General features: G+C 45.1%; 1 protein-coding gene across 1 annotated transcript in view; it reads right to left on the bottom strand.

Annotated features, from left to right (window-relative positions):
- LOC119974235 (IgGFc-binding protein-like) overlaps window positions 1-21608 on the bottom strand; it is a 108383-nt gene that overhangs the window by 66303 nt on the left and 20472 nt on the right. Inside the window, exons 3-4 of the mRNA XM_038813003.1 lie at window positions 15864-16145; window positions 4914-5051 (exon numbers count right to left, since the gene is read on the bottom strand). Coding sequence (XP_038668931.1) covers window positions 4914-5051; window positions 15864-16145 — 420 coding nt within the window. The remainder of the gene's footprint in view (window positions 1-4913; window positions 5052-15863; window positions 16146-21608) is intronic.

Genomic DNA, 21608 nt, shown 5'->3' with positions numbered 1-21608 from the left:
AATGAGACAGGATTGATTAATGATCTCATAGTTAGGGGTCCTCTCGGAAGGAGCGATCACAATATGGTGACATTTAAAATACAGATGAAGGGTGAGAAGGTGAAATCAAACACTAGTGTTTTGTGCTTAAACGAAGGAGATTACAATGGGATGAGAGAAGAGCTAGCTAAGGTAGGCTGGGAGCAAAGACTTTATGGGGAAACAGTTGAGGAACAGTGGAGAACTTCCAAGTGATTTTTCACAGTGCTCAGCAAAGGTTTATACCAACAAAAAGGAAGGACGGTAGAAAGAGGGAAAATCGACCGTGGATACCTAAGGAAATAAGGGAGAGTATCAAGTTGAAGGAAAAAGCATACAAAGTGGCAAAGATTAATGGGAGACTAGAGGACTGGGAAATCTTTAGAGGGCAACAGAAAGCTACTAAAAAAGCTATAAAAAGAGTAAGATAGATTATGTGAGTAAACTTTCTCAGAATATAAAAACAGATAGTAAAAGTTTCGACAAATATATAAAACAAAAACGAGTGGCTAAGGTAAATATTGGTCCTTTAGAGGATGAGAAGGGAGATTTAATAATGGGAGTAGAGGAAATGGCTGAGGAACTGAACAGGTTTTTTGGGTCGGTCTTCACAGTGGAAGACACAAATAACATGCCAGTGACTGATAGAAATGAGGCTATGACAGGTGAGGACCTTGAAATGATTGTTATCACTAAGGAGGTAGTGATGGGGAAGCTAATGGGGCGAAAGGTGGATAAGTCTCCTGGCCCTGATGGAATGCACCCCAGAGTGCTAAAAGAGATGGCTATGGAAATTGAAAATGCACTAGTGATAATTTACCAAAATTCACTAGACTCTGGGGTGGTGCCGGTGGATTGGAACTTAGCAAACGTGACACCACTGTTTAAAAAAGGAGGTAGGCAGAGAGCGGGTAATTATAGGCCAGTTAGCTTAACTTCGGTAGTAGGGAAGATGCTGGAATCTATCATCAAAGAAGAAATAGCGAGGCATCTGGATTGAAATTGTCCCATTGGGCAAATGCAGCACGGGTTCATAAAGGGCACGTCATGCCTAACTAGTGGAATTCTTTGAGGACAATACCAGAGCGGTAGATAACGGGGAGCCAATGGATGTGGTATATCTGGATTTCCAGAAAGCCTTTGACAAGGTGCCACACAGAAGGTTTCTGCATAAGATAAAGATGCATGGCATTAAGGGTAAAGTAGTAGCATGGATAAAGGATTGGTTAATTAATAAGCAAAGAGTGGGGATTAATGGGTGTTTCTCTGGTTGGCAATCAGTAGCTAGTGGTGTCCCTCAGGGATCAGTGTTGAGCCCACAATTGTTCACAATTTACATAGATGATTTGGAGTTGGGGACCAAGGGCAATGTGTCCAAGTTTGCAGACGACACTAAGATGAGTGGTAAAGCAAAAAGTGCAGAGGATACCGGAAGTCTGCAGAGGGATTTGGATAGGTTAAGTGAATGGGCTAGGGTCTGGCAGATGGAATACAATGTTGACAAATGTGAGGTTATCCATTTTGGCAGGAATAACAACAAAAAGGATTATTATTTAAATTATAAAATATTAAAACATGCTGCTGTGCAGAGAGACCTGGGTGTGCTCGTGCATGAGTCGCAAAAAGTTGGTTTACAGGTGCAACAGGTGATTAAGAAAACAAATGGAATTTTATCCTTCATTGCTAGAGGGATGGATTTTAAGACTAGGGAGGTTATGTTGCAATTATATAAGGTGTTAGTGAGGCCACACCTGGAGTATTGTGTTCAGTTTTGGTCTCCTTACCTGGAGGGTATGCACAGGAGATTCACTAGGTTAATCCCAGAAGGGGTTGGATTATGAGGAGAGGTTGAGTAGACTGGGACTGTACTCGTTGGAATTTAGAAGGATGAGGGGGGACCTTATAGAAACATATACAATTATGAAGGGAATAGATAGGATAGATGCGGGCAGGTTGTTTCCACTGGCGGGTGAAAGCAGAACTAGGGGGCATAGCCTCAAAATAAGGGTAAGTAGATTTAGGACTGAGTTTAGGAGAAACTTCTTCACCCAAAGGGTTGTGAATCTATGGAATTCCTTGCCCAGTGAAGCAGTTGAGGCTCCTTCATTAAATGTTTTTAAGATAGAAATAGATAGTTTTTTGAAGAATAAAGGGATTAAGGGTTATGGTGTTCGGGCCGGAAAGTGGAGCTGAGTCCACAAAAGATCAGCCATGATCTCATTGAATGGCGGAGCAGGCTCGAGGGGCCAGATGGCCTACTCCTGCTCCTAGTTCTTCTGTTCTTATGAATCGCACTATTGCAATTGTGAACAAAATCCTGAATATCTGCTCGAGCGAAGAGACTTTTTCAATTCTCTGGTGAACAAAAAATGATTATAATAATTTGGGTAGATAAATTGACACAGGCAGACAGACTGACTCCAGGCACAGATGCAGCCAAATTACAGGCTGAGAGACAGACATACTACAGACAAAAACGGACAAACTACAGGCAGAGGAACAACAGCCAAACTATAGACAGACAAACAACAGACAACAGCCGAACTCCTGGTGGTAGATGACAGACAATGATATACAGTCAACAGGCAAATGACCGAGATCAGATGAAAGACGCAGGCAGACAAGCATTTCGACGAATGGTGGATGGATACAAAACACCAACAGTCAATGAACAATCGAGCGGAGACAAATGACACAGACAAACTGACGGCTGCTTCAATTGTTCAACCTCGAAAATGTCACATCACTGAGGATATTCAGCTGGGAAAGGTTTACTGAGCATCAGGGTGAGGAAGCTGCTCAGAAGAACTTTCCAATAACCTTGTGCCATCTTTTTTATTGCCTATCACTAATTGTTCTTGAACTGAGTGACTTGCACGGGGTGATCTGTCGGCCAGACCAGGTAAGGACGGCAGATTTCCTTCCCCAAATAAACCAGATGTGTTGATCCCACAGTCCACATTGCTACCACATTAGACTTTTAACTCCAGATTTTTATTGAATACTCAGAGAAATTTCAATTTCATCATCTGCCATGGTGGGATTCGACCACGGGTCCCCAAATCATTATCCTGAGTCTCTGCTATACTAGTCCAGTGATAATACTCCTACACCACTATCTCCCCGCAGATGGAAAATGATCACAGATTAGTTAAGGCCAAGGAGTGTTCAAGATACATTGCAGTGAATAGCTGTGAGATTCTTGTCACTTAGAGGATTATCGGTCAGTAATAACTGGTAAAACACGTATCAATGGAGGAGTTGGAATCCAATTGGCTGCCATGGGCATAGTAGGTTGTGCTGGAGACACTGGCTTCAGTCTTCCCAATATTTAACTGGGATATGTTCGCAAATCCAGAACAGGGTTTTGCAAAAGCATTCTGGCAGGTCAGAGGCAGTGGGGTTGGCATGAGTTGGCGCAGGGTGTGGGTGAGGATTAGTGATGGATGGTGTGAGGGCCCTTCCTGTTGATTCCCTTATTATCTTTTCTTTATTTTTGTCATTATCATGTTGATATATGGATGCTAAATGGACATGTATCTTTAAGTTGAGCAGGAGAAATTAGGAACTTGAAAGTTACAAAACAGTACACTGTACTGGCTTTGGACAGAAAATTTCTGGCTTTTTGGCACCCAATAGATCAGTGAGGCTTAATTCGATTGGTTGGCTGGTGGCAATGATTTGGACAAAAGGCTATATTCTGCCCGGTAACAGGTGGCGATTAGGTCCTGCCAGAGTGGGGTGATTTTCAGAGACCCAGGGGAAACATGGTTGGATACCTGTACTCTTGGAGAAAAGGATCTGCTCTCTATCTCTCTCTCTCCCCTTCATCTTTTCTCTAGAAAGGCTGCTGTGTTTCTGAAACTGCAGAGACCTAAATTAATCTACAGTGAAAACCATGGCTGGAAACAGAAATCTTGAACTGAAAGACTTGATGGAAAGTGTGCTGGAAACAACAAACTGAAACAAAGACACTTATCTTTTTACCTTACTTATTATTTTCCATCCCTCTTCTCCCCTATGTGTGTGTGTGAGTAGAGAGAATGGGATGAGTTAAAGAGGGGGCTTAGGAATTGGACAATACTTAACCTATTGTATTTGCTGCATGTTTAATTATAGTTTCTGTTATTTATAAACTTAATTGTGTTTACATTTACACATCTGGTGACTGTAGTTATTGGGCAGCAAAGAGCCAAAGGCTTCGGGTGTTTTTCTAAGGATTAATTATTAATTTTAATTGTGTTGTGACTGGGTCAAGTGGAGCTGGAATTGACGGCACATTAGCCCAATGTCACAGTATATGTGGAAGGGAATGATATCAGGGAACAGAATGCAAATACAGGAGAGAAGTTGTCAAAAATTAAACCTTTGGGGATTTCAATGGTAATGCATTGAGAGGATGAGGAGCCATGACTGTGCTATTTACTGACCTGACGGGTGTGGCTGAATCTCATAAGGAAATGACTTTGATCGAACACAACATATTTTGGGTTGTAGAATGGTAAAAGGTCAGATTCCATCAGTTTCTCATTCACCCAGATTCGAATTTTTCAAAAGTTCAGGTCACTGAAGATTTAAGATTAAATGTCAGGAGCAAGAGATTTAGATGGGATTTGAGGAAAAGGTTTTGCTCCCAGGGGGAGGTGGGGAATCGGGAAATCACTGCCTGAAAGGATGGTAGCGGTGAGAACCCTCACAATGCTTAGGAAGCATTTAGATGAGCACTTAAACGCCACAGCATACAAGGCTAAGAACCAAGTGCCGGAAAATGGGATTAGAATAGATTGGTGCTCGATGGTCGGCACAATACGATGGGCTGAAGGGCCTTTTCCTGTGGTGTAAAACTCTATGGCTTTACGAAAAGCACAAAATGAAAAATTTAAATTTGCATTTACCTGTGCTGGCGTTCCCCCAAGTCCCGTCCGAGAGTTACCACCACTTGCCGTCCCAGTTGTCCATTGAATGTCTCCATAGTTGAGAATAATGAACGAATGAGGCCCATTCGTGATCAGTACTGCCTGAAAACTGTTAACCTAGAATATGAAATGTTTCTGGTATTGAATAAACAGTTACGTTGAGTATTTCAATTTAAACTAAATGTGAGGCACTCACACACATGGTGTTACCTGAGACTAAACATATCAAGAAGGTTTGAATTATATGAGCACAGTAAGAAGTCTTACAACACCAGGTTAAAGTCCAACAGGTTTGTTTCAAACACGAGCTTTCGGAGCACTCAGGTGAATTCATCTGAGGAAGGAGCAGTGCTCCAAAAGCTCGTGTTTGAAACAAACCTGTTGGACTTTAACCTGGTGTTGTAAGACTTCTTACTATGCTCACCCCAGTCCAACACCGGCATCTCCACATCATGAATTATATGAGAAGCGAAAGACAGCGACTGCTATGCCTGCAAAGATTGAACTCACTGATAACAGGGTGGATGCACAGTGGATGCAGACGATACCATGGCATCATTTTGAAGGGAAAAGGCCAGAAGGTGAGACGGAAAAGATCTCCCTGATGTCTGGAAGCCAACATTAATCTTCTGATGCACACAGCTCAATCAGATAGTCACAGAACAGAATAATAGAATCTCCACGGTGCAGAAGGAGGCCACTCAGTCCATTGAGAATGCACCGACCCTCTGAATGAGAACTCTACCTCGGCCCTGTGCCCCGTCCTATCCCCGAAACCCCATCTAACCTTTGGACACTACAGGGCAATCCATCCAAGCAGCAATTCTTATGACTGTGGGAGGAAACTTGATCACCTGCTGGAAAATCATACAGACTTAGGGAAAACATGCAAACTCAACACAGACAGTTACCCAAGTCCGGAATTGAACCCGGGTCCCTGATGCTGTGAAGCAGCAGTACTAACCACTGGGCCACCGTGCATGATCTGGGTCATCATGGCATTCTTATTGAGGGATTCTGCTGTGCAAAATTTGGCTGCCGCATCTCCTACATCGCAACGGGCCGGCAGGTAGCACAGTCCAATTCAGTCCATCTGTCGAAGTATTATAAGGCTGACACAGGAGCTCTTTGATCAAACTTTATTGACATGTGCACATGGGGAGCAAAACCAGTGTGATGCACTGCCTTACTCTAAATTATCTTAGTAAGCAGAAACATTTATAGCTTGATTTAACCAGTAAAATTAACAGATACATTTTAAGCCTTTAATTGATTGTCACATACGCCAATAATCTCAGTTAAACTTTCATTTTAGACCAATGAAAGGACAGTAATTCTAACTAATAGAAAGCGATAGAAAACAGGGCAGTTGGACCAATGAAAGATTAGCTCTTTCCATCCCCCCCTCTCACCTCCTCATCTTCTCTTTGACCTGAAAACAATGATAGTTTACAGAAAAAGGCATTCCTGTTATGATTAGTCTCATCTCCCTGTCTCCACAGACTTGCGTCATTAGTAAGAATCAGCTATTTGCTTGGATTGCAGTTTAGCCTATGACCTCTGCACAGGAGGTGCATAATCATTACCCTTGCACAGGCTGTTATATTAATGGATTCCACACATCAATATTGCAAAATCCTTCCCACCAGTATCCTTTCCATCAATATCTCAATATCCTCTCCATCACAGCTCAATATTCTTTCGATCAATATCTCAACATCATCTCCATCAATACTTCAAAATCTTTCCCATTAAAAGCTCAATATCCTCCCCATCAATATCTCAATACCCTCTCCATCGATATGTACTATCCTTTCCATCAATATTTAATATCCTCTCGATCCATACCTCGATAACTTTCCCATCAATACCTCAATATTCTTCCCATTAATATTTCAGTGTCCTTCCCATCACCATACCAGGATTTTGGCCATCTACATCTCAACATCCTTCCCACCAGTATGGTTTCCATCACTATCTTAATTTCCTCCCCATCAATATCATAATATTCTTTCCAACTACTTCTCAACATCCTTCCAATCTGTATCCTTCCCATCAAGATCTCAATATCCTGTCCATCAATATCTCAACATGCTTCCAAGCAACATCCTTCCCATCAATATCTCAATATTGTTCTATCAATATCTCAATATCATTTCCATCAATATCTCAATATCCTTTCCTTGAATAGCTCAGTATCCTTTCCATCAACATTTCAATATACTTCCAATCAACATATCCAAATTATGTCCATCTATAATCTCAACATCCTTCTGTTCTGTATCCTTACCATGAGTATCTCAAAATCCAATCCCAACAATATCTCTATAGCCTCCCCAGCAATATCTCAATATCCTATGCAATAATCTCATATCCTCCCCAAATAGATCTCAATATCCTCCGCAACAAGATCTCAATATCCTCCATAGCAAGATATCAATATCTTCCCCAACAAGATCTCAATATCCTCTCCATCGATATCTTACTTTCCATCAATTTCATAATATCCTTTCTATCAATGTCTCAATATCCTTCCTATTAACATATCCAAACTTTGATCAGTCTATATCTCAACATCATTCCCATCGGTATCATTTCTATCACTATCTCGATATCCTCTCCATCAATATTGCATTATCCTTCCCATCAATTTCTCAATATCCTTCCTATCAATATCTCAATATCCTTTCCATCAATATTTAATATCCTCTCTATCCATATCTCAATATCTTTCCCATCAATACCTCAATATCCTTCCCATCAATATATCAATATCCTTCCCATCAATATCTCAATATCCTTTCCATCAATATTTAATATCGTATCTATCCATATCTCAATATCTTTCCCATCAATACCTCAATATTCTTCCCATCAATATATCAATACCCTTCCCATCAATATCTCAATATCCTCTCCATCAATATCTTAATATCCTCTTCATAAATATCCCATTATCTTTTCCACCAATATCTCAATATGCTTCCCATCAGTATCTAAATATTCTCTCCATCAATGTCTCAATATTCTTCACATTAATATCTCAATATCCTCGCCATAAATATCTCAATATCCTTTCCATCAATATCTCAATATGCTCTCCATAAATATCTCAATATCCTTTCCATCAATACCTTAATATTCTTCCCATCAATATAATTGATTTCCTTCCCATCAATATATCCAAATTTTGGTCAATCTATATCTCAACATCCTCTCCATCAGTATCCTTTCTATCATTATTTCAATGACCTCGCCATCAATATTGCGTTATCTTTCCCATCAATATTTCAACATCCTTCCCATCAATATCTCAATATCCTTCTCATCAGTATCTCAATATCCTCTCCATCAATATCTCAATATCCTCTCCATCAATATATCAATATCCTCCCCATCAATATCTCAATATCCTTCCCATTAATATCTCAATAATCTTCCCATCAATATCTCAATATCTTTCCAATCAGTGTCTCAATATCCTCTCAATAAATATTTCAATATCCTGCCTATCAATATCTCAATACCCTCTCCATCAATATCTCAATATCCTTTCCATCAATATTTCAATATTCTTCCCATCAATATTTCAGTATCCTTCTCAAAAATATTTAAATATCCTCTCCATCAGCATATCCAAATTCAGTCCATCAATATCTCAATATTTTTCCAATCAGTGTCTCAATATCCTCTCAATAAATATTTCAATATCCTGCCCATAAATATCTCAATATCCTCTCCATAAATATCTCAATATCCTCTCCATCAATATCTCAATATCCTTTCCATCAATACCTTAATATTCTTCCCATCAATATAATCAATTTCCTTCCCATCAATATATCCAAATTTTGGTCAATCTATATCTCAACATCCTCTCCATCAGTATCCTTTCTATCATTATTTCAATGTCTTCGCCATCAATATCGCATTATCCTCTCCATAAATATCACAATATCCTTCCCATCAGTATCTCAATATCCTCTCTATCAATATCTCAATATCCTTCCCATCAATATCACAATATCCTTCCCATCAATATCCCAATATCCAATCTATAAATATCTCAATATCCTCTCCATTAATGTTGCATTATCTTTCCCATCAATATCTCAATATCCTTCCCACCAATACCTCAATATCCTTCTCATCAGTATCTCAATATCCTCTCCATCAATATCGCAATATTCTGTCCATCAATATTTCAAAATCTTTCCCATCAATATCTTAATATCCTTTCATCAGTATCTCAATATCCTTTCCATCAATATTTAATATCCTCTTTATCCATATTTCAATATCCTTCCCATCAATATTTCAATATCCTTCCCATCAACATATCCAAATTTTGTCCATCTGTATCTCAACAACCTTCCCATCAGTATCATTTCCATCACAAATTCAATATCCACATAATCAATATATCTCAATATCCTTTCCATCAATATCTCAATATCCCTTCCATCAATATCTCAATATCCTTTCCATCAATATCTCGATATTCCTTTCATCAATATCTCAACATTCTTCCTATCAATATCTCAACATCTTTCCCATCAATATCCTTCCAACAATATCTCAATACCCTTTCCATTAATACCTCAACATACCTTAATATCCTCTCCATTCATATCTTGATACCTTTCCCATCGATACCTTAAAATCCTTTCCATCAACATCTCAATATCCTTCACATCAACATATCCAAATTCTGTTCATCTATATCTCAACAACCTTCACATCAGTATCCTTCACATCAGTATCCTTCACATCAGTATCCTTCTCATCAGTATCCTTCTCATCAGTATCCTTCTCATCAGTATCCTTCTCATCAGTATCCTTCTCATCAGTATCCTTCTCATCAGTATCCTTCTCATCAGTAACCTTCTCATCAGTATCCTTCTCATCAGTAACCTCATCAGTATCCTTCACATCAGTATCCTTCACATCAGTATCCTTCTCATCAGTAACCTTCTTATCAGTAACCTTCTCATCAGTATCCTTCACATCAGTATCCTTCTCATCAGTAACCTTCTCATCGGTATCCTTCTCATCAGTATCCTTCACATCAGTATTCTTCTCACCAGTATCCTTCTCATCAGTATCCTTCTCATCAGTAACCTTCTCATCAGTAACCTTCTCATCAGTAACCTTCTCATCAGTATCCTTCTCATCAGTATCCTTCTCAACAGTAACCTTCTCATCAGTATCCTTCTCATCAGTAACCTTCTCATCAGTATCCTTCTCATCAGTAACCTTCTCATCAGTATCCTTCTCATCAGTATCCTTCTCACCAGTAACCTTCACATCAGTATCCTTCACATCAGTATCCTTCTCATCAGTAACCTTCTCATCAGTATCTTAAAATCCTGTCCATCAATATCTCAACATTGTTCCAATCAACATCCTTCCCACCAAAGAAGAACAAAGAACAAAGAAAAGTACAGCACAGAAACAGGCCCTTCGGCCCTCCAAGCCTGCACCGACCATGCTGGCCGTCTAAACTAAAATCTTCTACAATTCCGGAGTCCGTATCCCTCTATTCCCATCCTATGTATGTATTTGTCAAGACGCCCCTTAAACGCCACTGTCGTCCCTGCTTCCACCACCCACTCCGGCAGCGAGTTCCAGACACCCACTACCCTCTGCGTAAAATACTTGCCTCGTACATCTCCCCTAAACCTTGCCCCTTGTGCCTTAAAACTATGCTCCCTAGTAATTGACCCCTCTACCCTGGGAAAAAGCCTTTGACTATCCACTCTGTCTATGCCCCTCATTTTGTATACCACTGTCAAGTCGCCCCTCAACCTCCGACATTCCAGTGAGAACAAACTGAGTTTATTCAACCTCTGCTCATTGCTAATGTCCTCCATACCAAGGCACCATCCTGGTAAATCTCTTCTACACCCTCTCTAAAGTCTTCACATCCTTCTGGTAGTGTGGCGACCAGAATTGAACACTATGCTCCAAGTGTGGCCTAACTAAGGTTCTATACAGCTGCAACATGACTTGCCAATTCTTATACTCAGTGCCCCGGCCAATGAAGGCAAGCATGCCGTATGGGTCCTTGACTACCTTCCCCACCTGTGTTGCCACTTTCAGTGGCCTGTGGACCTGCACACCTAGATCTCTCTGACGTCAATACTCTTGAGGGTTCTACCATTCACTGTATATTCCCTACCAATATTAGACCTTCCAAAATGCATGACCTCACATTTGTCCGGATTAAACTTCATCTGCCATCTCTCCGCCCAAGTCTCCAAATGATCTAAATCCTGCTGTATCCTCTGACAGTCCTCATTGCCATCTGCAGTTTCACCAACCTGTGTGTCGTCTGCAAACTTACTAATCAGACCAGTTACATTTTCCTCCAAATCATTTATATATACTAAGAACAGCAAAGGTCCCAGCACTGATCCTTGCATAAGTATCTCAATGTCCTTCAAACAATATTTCAATACACTTTCTATCAATATCTTAATATTCTCCCTATAAATACCTCAATATCCTATGCATCAATACCTCAATTTCCTTTCCATCAGTGTCACAGAACCCATGGAATGTACAGTTCAGAAGGAGGCCATTCGGCCCATCGAGTCTGCACCGACTCTTGGTAAGAGCACCCTTCTTAAGCCAACACCTCCACCCCATAACCCAGTAACCCCACCTAACTTTTTTTTTGGACACTAAGGGCAATTTAGCATGGCCAATCCACCTAACCTGCACATCTTTGGACTGTGGGAGGAAACCCAAGCAGACACGGGTGGAAAGTGCAGACTCCGCACAGACAATGACACAAGCCGGGAGTCAAACCTGGGATCCTGGAGCTGTGAAGCAACAGTGCTAACCACTATGCTACCATGCCGCCACCAGGGATATCTGATGGAAAGGATATCTCAATATCTTTTCATCAATATTTCTATGGACTCCCCAACAATATCTCAAAATCCTCTCCGTCAAGATCTCAATATCGCTCCCATCAATATCTCAATACTCTCTCCATCAATGTCTCAATATTTTGTCCATCAATATCTCAATATCCTGTCCATCAATATCTAATATTCGGCCCATCAATATCTCAACATCCTATCCATCATTATCTCAATATCCTTTCCATCAGCATCTCAAGATCCTTTCCATCAGTATCTCAATTTCCTTTCCGTCAATATCTTAATATCCTCTCCATCCATAGTCATGGGCGAAATTCTCCCAGAGGCCCAACGCCATCGTGAAACCTGGAGAGGTTCACAACGGCGTCGGAAGCCTCTCCCAGACCCTTATTCTCCCCTTCCTGGGGGGATAGGAGGGCCGTACCAGGAAACCTGACGCTCCAAAAATGACACGGCTGACGCGCCTAATGACGTCAGCCGCGCATGCGCAGGTTGGACGGCGCCAACCTGTCCATGCGCAGTTGCCATCTTCCCCTCAGCTGCCCCGCAAGACGTGGAGGCTTGATCTTGCGGGGCGGCGGAGGGGAAATAGTGCGTCCGATTGAGACGCCGGCCCGACGATCAGTGGGCACCGATCGCGGGCCTGTCCCCTCCCGAGCACAGTCGTGGTGCTCACAGCCCTGTACTCCCCCCACAAGCCCCAAACAGGCATATCTCACCGTTTTCACGACGGCAGCGACCAAGTGTGGTTGCCGCCGTCGTGAAACGGTCGTGGACGGCAGGCCACTCGGCCCATCGGGGTCAGAGAAGAGCGGACCTCCCGCGATTCTCCCACCCATCGTGAGGAACGGAGAATTCCGCCCGATATCTTGCCCATTAAGACCTCAATATCCTTTCCATCAATACCTCAATGTCCTTTCCATCAACATATCCATATTCTCCATCAATATCCCCACATTCTTCCCATCAGTATGCTTTTTATCAATATCTGAATATTCTCTCCATCAATATCTCAATACCCTTTCCATCGATATCACAGTATTCTTTTCGTCAATTTCTAAAATGGTAGTTAATAAAGCTATCAGTATCTTAGGTTTTATGAATAGGGGTATTCAGTGAAAGTGCAGGGAGTTCATGCTGAACTTGTATAAGATAATAGTTAGGCCTCATCGGGAGACTGTGCCCAGTTCTGCGCACCATACCTGAGGAAGGAGGTAAAGACATTGGAGACAGAGGAGATTCAGAAGAATGATTCCTGGGTAAATAACTGTGGCTGAGGATAGATTGGAGAAGTTGGGTCTGTTTTCCTTGGAGAAAAGAAAGCTGAGAAGAGATTTGATAGAGACGTTCAAGATCCTGAGGTCTTTGGACAAGGTAAAGAGTGACAAACTGTTCCCACTCAAGTGAGCATCAAAAACTAGAGTGCACCAATTCAAAATATTGACAAAGAGTAAAAGTCATATGAAGAATATCTTTACACCCATAGCAATTGGAGTTTAGAAAAAACTTCCTGAGAGGGTGGCGGAGACAGGTTCGATTGTGGCATTCAAAAGGGAATTGCTATCTGAAAAGAATGTGCCAGGTTACTGGGATAAGGCAGGGGAGTAGGACCAGGTAGAATGCTCTTTCAGAGAGCCAGTGTAGACTTGATGGGCCGAACAGTCTACTTCTGCATTGTGCAGATTCTGTTGTTATGTGGTCTCAATATAATTTCCATTAAGATATCAAAATCTTTTCCGTCACTAAGATCAGCTACGTATAAGCGAGGTATTCCCGGTGAATGAGCTGGCACAGCGGGCTAATTTAGCGGGGGGGATGCTATTTACGGTAGCGAGGCATAGGTTTAGGTATTTGGGGATTCAGGTAGCGAGGGAATGGACAGGGCTCCATAAGTGGAACCTAACAAAGCTGGTGGAGGAGGCCAGGGAGGATCTTAAGAGGTGGGATACACTGCACTTTACGTTGGCGGGGAGGGTCCAAGTGGTGAAAATGAATATTCTGCCGAGGTTCTTGTTTATCTTTCAGGCTCTCCTGATCTTTATACCAAAGGCCTTTTTTTCGGAAAGTGGACACAATCATCTCTGACTTTGCATGGGCGGAGAAAGTGCCGAGGGTGGGGAGGACCCTGCCACAGAGGCAGCAGAGGCAGAAGGGGGGGTTGCCAAACTTGCTTCATTATTATTGGGCGGCGAATGTGGACAAGGTGCGGCGGTGGTGGGAAGGAGAAGGGGTAGAATGGGTTAGGATGGAGGAGGAATCTTGTAAGGGGTCTAGTTTGAGGGCTACAGTGACAGCAGCATTGCCATTGGCCCGAGTAGGTATTCAGGGAGCCCAGTGGTGCAGTCCAAGGTGAAGATATGGAATCAGCTGAGGAGGCATTTTAGGGTGGAAGGGATGTCGGTGCTAACGCCGCTGTGCGAGAATCATGGGTTTGAGCCGGGGGGGATGGATAGTGTATACAGGAGGGGGAGGGAAGTGGGGCTGGTCAAGGTGAGGGATTTGTATTTGGAGGACGGGTTTGCCAGTCTGGAAGAGCTAAGGGAGAGGGTAGAGCTGCCGAGGGGTAGTGAGTTCAGGTATCTACAGGTGAGGGACTTTGCACAGGAGGGGTTACCTAGATTGCCGGTATACAGCCTGCTGGAGCGACTGCTGCTTCCGGATGTGGAAGGGGAGGGAAGAATTTAGGATATATATAAGTGGCTGGGGGAGCAGGGAGGCGAGCGGGTGGTGAAGATCAAGGAGAAATGGGAAGCGGAGTTGGGTATGGAGATCAATTGGGGCGTATGGAGTGAGGCACTGCAAAAGGTAAACAGGACCTCCTCTTGTGCAGGATGAGCCTGATACAGTTTAAGGTGGTGCACAGGATGCATATGACTCGGGCGAGAATGAATCCCCAAACGGGCATCTGGCGCCCGTTTCATGACGGCAGCGAGCAGGTGTGTTTGCTGCCATGTTGAAACGGGCGTGAAGGCCTGGCCGCTCGGCCCATCGGCCTCGGAGAATCGGCGCTCGCCGTAAAAAACAGCGAGCGGCGATTCGTGGCGTGGGTCGGGCGTGAAAAATGTCGGGAGGCCCTCCCGCAATTCTCCCACCTGGCGTGGGGGGCGGAGAATCGCGCCCATTGTATGAGTTAAGGGGCTCAACAGGGGAGTTTGTGAAAAGGTGGGGGATGTTTGTGACCGTGTTTGAGCAGCTGTGCGTCGCAGGTGGGTGGGGGGTGTGGGTGACGGGGAGGGGGGTTGATAAAGGAGAAAAATCTGTACAAACTGTACAGTTGATTGTTGGGAAGAATGTCTCCCGGGGTGTTTATTTGCTGTAACCTACTGTGATATAAGTTTGAATAAAATGCGTTGAAAAAAAAGATCAGTTACATACAAGTAGAATGTCGATTTGATGCAGTCAGATATTGAACCGCTGATAAAATATCATTAATCCCAACGACATATATTACTGTTAATTTCGTAACATCTAACCTAGGATTCCAAAGTCTCAATTTTTGTCTGGGCCAACCATTTTCACTGGTCGTTGTGTGAAAGAGCCAAATTAGGGAGTGTGTTTTTTTTCTGTTGTCAATGGGCAGTCATTGAGAATAATGGGGCCTGGAGCATTCATAAACAGAGAATGCTTCCAGTCTTTGGAGTATGACTCGATTTCAACTAAAAACAGAAAATGCTGGAAAAACGGAGCCGCGGGATTCATTGTTCCCACCGGCAGTGCACCCACACCCGTGGGTTTACGGGCGGCATGGTGTGACTTCAACGGGAAATTCCATTGACAAGTGGTGGGAAGAAGGAATCCCGATGCCAGCGAATGGCGTGCCGCTGAAAAATACGGGGCTGGGGGACTGGAGAATCCTGCCCGGCAGGTCTGGCAGCATCTGTGGAGAGAGAAACAGTTAACATTTCAGTCAGTGTGACACCTCTGCAGAACCCTGGCCTCACGAATACAGGGAAACACTTAATTGAGATCTCCAATCAGGTTCAGTGTCACAATGTGCTGGATTTCGGTGCCTAAAAGTTATTGACAGTAGAATTCTTACCTTTGATGTTTGAGATCCATAGAATGCAACCCTGTCCCAAGTGGCTACAAAGATCCACTGTGCTTGAAAATGGAGTTCAGGTGCATACTTATTGATGTCAGCAGTAGCTCTCTGTAATAGACTCGCATCCCTGCTTTGTTGGTAAGAGACGTTTCCTGCAATTCTATTGTCCACATCAGCCCAGAATGGAGCAATGAAGGCGCGGCCATCCGAGAGAGGAAACGTGTTGGGTGTAAACTGTGAGACAGCTGTCCCGAATGAGACAACGCCGTTGTTGTTCACCTAGGGACGGAGAGAGAGAATTAACAGCTGAACGATATATTAAACCACCTCAACGTCAGAACCTGCCAAGTGGATATTTCTTATAATTAGTCTGTGCCAAACCAATCACCGCTTGTTACAGAAACTGGACAAGTGCCATTTGAATGGAACATTTCCGTCATGGTGGCCAATCCACAATGCCAGATTTTAGTGCTGTTGGCGAAGGGGGGTGGGGGGGGGGGGGGGGGGGGGGGGGGGGGGGGGGGGTTGGGGTGGGGGGGTGGGGGGGGGTTAGGGTGGGGGGGGTGGGGGGGGGATAAAGGGAAAATGGGACAAAGCAAAGCAGGAGACTGGAGAGAAGTCTCCTCTTTTAAGGGGGACGGGGTGCTGAGGAAACTATTGATCACTAAAATAGTGTAAACCCGAGTCTCAAGATTTCTTTGACAGATTGAATCGAATTGAACTAGGATCATTCTATCTATTGGAGTTTGAAATGTTCCTGAATTACACAATTTGATTCATCCTGATGTTCAGGTTGTCTCGTTAATTGTAGGTGAATTATTTCCCCAGTCCCATTTTTCGCTCCGTTTCATTTTTTTTAATAAGCATTTTATTGGGGTATTTTTGGTATTATGTTTGGTACAACAAAATAAATATATAATGAATCGAAAAAACATAGTGCAAAAGACGTCTCCCTCCCTTACAGGTCCCACCTTTATTAACCCCCTACTCTAAACTAAACTAACCCCCCCCCCACTTCTGCTGACGATTATTTTTCAGCAAAGAAGTCGACGAACGGTTGCCACCTCCGGGTGAACCCAAACAGTGACCCTCTCAAGGCGAACTTGAGTTTCTCCAAACAGAGAAAGCTAGCCATGTCCAATAGCCAGGTCTCCGACTTCGGGGGCTTTGAGTCCCTCCAAGCTAATAGTATCCGTTTCCGGGCTACCAGGGAAGCAAAGGCCAGAACGTCTGCCTCTTTCTCCTCCTGGATTCCCGGGTCTTCCGACACCCTGGAAATCGCCACTTCTGGACTTGGCGCCACCCTTGTTTTTAACACCGTGGACATGACATCCGCAAACCCCTGCCAAAATCCCTTAAGCTTCGGAAACGCCCAAAACATGTGGACATGGTTTGCTGGTCTTCCTGGACACTTTGCACACTTGTCTTCCACCCCAAAGAATCTGCTCTTCCGGGCCACTGTCATGTGACCCCGGTGAACGACCTTGAATTGTATCAGGCTGAGCCTGGCACATGTTGTGAACGCGTTGACTCTACTCAACGCGTCCGCCCACAAACCATCCTCTATCTCTCCTCCCAGCTCCTCCTCCCAATTGTGCTTCAGCTCCTCGGTCTGCATCGCCTCTGACCCCATAAGTTCCTTATAAATATCGGAGACGCTCCCCTCTCCCACCCACCCTCTGGAAACTATCCTGTCCTGAATCCCCCTTGGTGGTAGGAGAGGGAAGGTTGACACCTGTCTACATAGGAAGTCCCGCACCTGCAGGTACCTGAATTTGTTTCCCCTCGCCAACCCAAACTTCTCCTCCAGCGCCCTCATACTTGGAAATCTCCCCTCTCTAAACATATCCCCCATCTTCTCAATCCCTGCTCTCTGCCATACCCGGAACACCCCATCCATACCTCCGGGGCAAACCGGTGATTATTACAGATTGGGGACCAGACCGATGCTCCATCTGCTCCCACATGGCTTCTCCATTGCCCCCAGACTCTCAGGGCCACTACCACCATGGAGCTGGTGGAGTACTGTGCCGGCGGGAATGGCAGAGACGCAGTTACCAACGCCCCCAGACTGGTGCCCTTGCATGAAGCTGCCTCCATACGCTCCCATGCTGACCCTCCCCCCACCACTCACTTCCTGATCATGGCTATATTCGCTGCCCAGTAATAGTTACTAAAATTTGGCAGCGCCAGCCCGCCCTCTCCCTGACTCTGCTCAAGCATTACCTTCCTTACTCGTGGGGTCTTGCCCGCCCAAACAAAGCCAGTGATCACTTTGTTGACCTGTTTAAAAAAGGACCGCGGAACAAAAATGGGGAGACACTGAAATACAAACAGAAATCTCGGGAGGACCATCACCTTCACCGTCTGCACTCTCCCAGCTAGTAACAACGGAAGCGCATCCCATCTCCGAAAATCGTCCTTCATTTGGTCTACTAGTCGGGCCAGATTTAATTAATGCAGCCGGTCCCATTCCTGCACTACCTGGATGCCTAGATACCTAAAGCTTCCCCCAACTAATCTAAACAGTACTTCCCCCAATTGCCTCTCCTGTCCCCTCGCCTGGACCGCAAACATCTCACTTTTCCCCATATTTAGCTTATAGCCCAAAAACCGGCCAAATTCCCCTAGAATCCTCATGATTTCTTCCATCCCCTCTATTGGGGTCCGATACATACAGAAGCAGGTCTTCTGCATAAAGCGAGATTCTATGCTCAAACCCCCGCCCCCGGACCAGCCCCTTCCAGCTCTCAGAGCAATTGCCAATGACTCGTGCAAACAACAGTGGGGAGAGGGGGTACCCCTGTCTCGCTCCCGGTCCAGTTCAAAGTAGTCCAATATTGTCCTATTCGTCCATTCGCTTGCCACAGGGGCCTGATACAGCAACCTGACCCAGTCAATAAAGCCCCGCCCAAATCCGGACCGTCCCAGTACCTCCCACAGATATTCCAATTCTACCCGATCAAAAGCCTTCTCTGCGTCAATTGCGACCACCACCTCCACCTCCCTATCTTCCAGGGGCATCATGATCACGTTTACTAGCCTTTTTACGTTGGCCACCAACTGCCTACCCTTAACAAGCCCCACCTGGTCCTCCCCAATAACATCTGGACACAATCCTGACCAGCAGTTTGGCGTCCACATTCAACAAGGATATCGGCCTGTCGGACCCACATAGCTCCGGTTTCTTGTCCCGCTTCAGGATCAGCGAAACCGTGGACTGTGACATCGCCGGGGGCAGCACCCCTCTCTCCCTTACCTCATTGAACATCCTCATCAACACCGGCCCCAATATTCCAGATAACTTTTTATAGAACTCCACTGGGTACCTGTCTGGCCCCGGGGCTTTATCCGACTGCATGGCCTTCAGACCCTCCCCTATCTCTTCCAACCCGATCAGGGCCGCCAGCCCTGCTACCAGCTCCCCGTCCACTTTTGGGAAATTCAGCCCCCCTAGGAAGTGCCTCATCCCCTCCGGCCCCGTTGGAGGTTCCGACCCATACAGCCTACTGTAGAAATCCCTAAACTCCTTATTCACCCCTGCTGAATCTCCTACCAGGTTCCCATCTCCGTCATTTACTTTCCTGATCTCCCTAGCTGCCTCCCTCTTTCTAAGCTGCTATGCAAGCATTCTGCTAGCCTTCTCTCCATGCTCATAGATCGCCCCCCTCGCCTTACGCTGCTGCTCCACCGCTCGCCCTGTGGTTAACAAGCCGAACTCCGCCCGTAGCCTCCGCCGTTCCCTTAAAAGCCCTGCCTCTGGGGTCACTGCATACCTCCTATCGATCTGTAGTATCTCCTTTACCAGTCGGTCCATCTCTGCCCTGTCCAACTTCTCCCTATGGGCCCGTATTGAGATCAACTCCCCTCTGACCACCGCCTTCAGTGCTTCCCAGACCACCGCTGCCGAAATTTCCCCCGTGTCGTTGACCTGCAGGTAGTTCTGAATACATTTCCTCAGCCGCTCGCACACCCCTTCGTCAGCTAAAAGTCCCACATCTAACCTCCAGTGCGGGCGCTGGTTACTGTCTTTACTAACCTGCAGGTCAACCCAGTGCGGGGCATGGTCTGAGATTGTGATCGCCGAGTACCCCGTGTCCACCACCCCTGTCAGTAAAGCCCTGCTCAGAATAAAGAAATCAATCCGGGAGTACACTTTGTGCACGTGTGAGTAGAAGGAGAATTCCTTCACCCTCGGCTGCCTAAATCTCCATGGATCCACCCCCCCCCCCCCTCCCCAATCTGCTCCATGGACCCTTTTAGTTCCTTTGCCATTGCTGGCACCCTGCCTGTTTTAGAGCCTGACCGGTCTAAGCCAGGGTCAATAATTGTGTTGAAGTCCCCTCTCATGACCAACTCATGCAAGTCCAGATCCAGTATCTACCCCAGCATCCTCTTTATGAACTCCACATCATCCCAATTTGGCACATACATATTTACTAATACCACCTGCACTCCCTCCAGTTTCCCACTGACCATAATGTAACAACCTCCCACATCCGAGACTATTCTATCCACCTCAAACATCACCCGCTTATTGATCAGGATCGGACACCTCTAGTCTTTGAATCCAGTCCCGAGTGAAAGACCTGACTGACCCAGCCTTTCCTCAATCTAATCTGGTCAGTTACTCAAAGGTGCGTCTCCTGCAACAATGCCACGTCCGCCTTCAGTCCCCTCAGATGCACGAACACGCGTGCCCTCTTAACCGGCCCATTTAGCCATCAAACATTCCAGGTGATCAGCCTATTTGGGGGGCTCATTGCTCCCCCCCCCTTTGCCGATCAGCCATCCCCTTTTTTGGGCCAGTCTTCAGCCCGTCCTCCGTGCTGCCATTGGCCCGCCCCCAGGCAGCCTCCGCCCCCAACCTCTTCTCTGTCCCTTAACACAAGTCCCTCCCTTGTCAGCAGAACATTTCCCCCCCTCCCGCAAATAACAACACTCTGTAACCCAACCCCTTTAATAAACCTAACATATGCACGCCCCACTATGCTTCCGTGAGCTAGCCCGCCCAGCTAGCTTGGTAGCCCCCATGGCGCCGAAAGGTCTCTGACCTATTGTTCCCCCCCCCCCCCACTCATACATACATACTCCAATAACCCAACCTCAACACATTTGCCCGACCAGAAAAACAGGGGAAAAAAGCACTAACAAAGATCGAGCAAAAGATCCAAAATCTAAACAAGCCCACCTCCTCCCCCAACAGTGCAAATGTAAACCTTAACTCACTTAGCTCTGCCACTGATCCCAAATCAATACAGAAGGCATTACAGACAGCTTTCACAAAACAAAAAATCTGAAACTTTTTTTTAAAAAAAGAACTTGAAAGTTGCAGCAAAGTTCAAAAGTTCTCAGTCCACCGCCAGTCCTTTCCTTTTCGCGAAGTCCAGCGCGTCCTCAGGCGACTCAAAATAAAAGTGCTGTTCCTCGTACGTGACCCAGAGATGGGTCGGATACAACAGTCTGAACTTCACCTTTTTCTTAAAAAAGGATCGACTTGATCTGGTTGAAGCCTGCTCTTCTCCTGGCCACCTCCGCACTCAGGTCTTGGTAGACCCGCAGGATACTGTTGTCCCAATTACAGCTCCATGTCTGTGTGGCCCATTGTAGAATGCGCTCCTGATCCAAGTACCTGTGGAATCTCACCACCATTGCTCTCGGGGGGCCTCCCATTCACGGCTTCCTCGCTAATGCTCTGTGTGCTCTGTCCACTTCCAACGGTTGGGAGAATGCCCTATCGCC

The sequence above is a fragment of the Scyliorhinus canicula genome, chromosome 12, assembly GCF_902713615.1.
Source record: "Scyliorhinus canicula chromosome 12, sScyCan1.1, whole genome shotgun sequence".
Taxonomy (NCBI): domain Eukaryota; kingdom Metazoa; phylum Chordata; class Chondrichthyes; order Carcharhiniformes; family Scyliorhinidae; genus Scyliorhinus; species Scyliorhinus canicula.
This window is presented reverse-complemented; position numbering and strand designations above follow the sequence as displayed.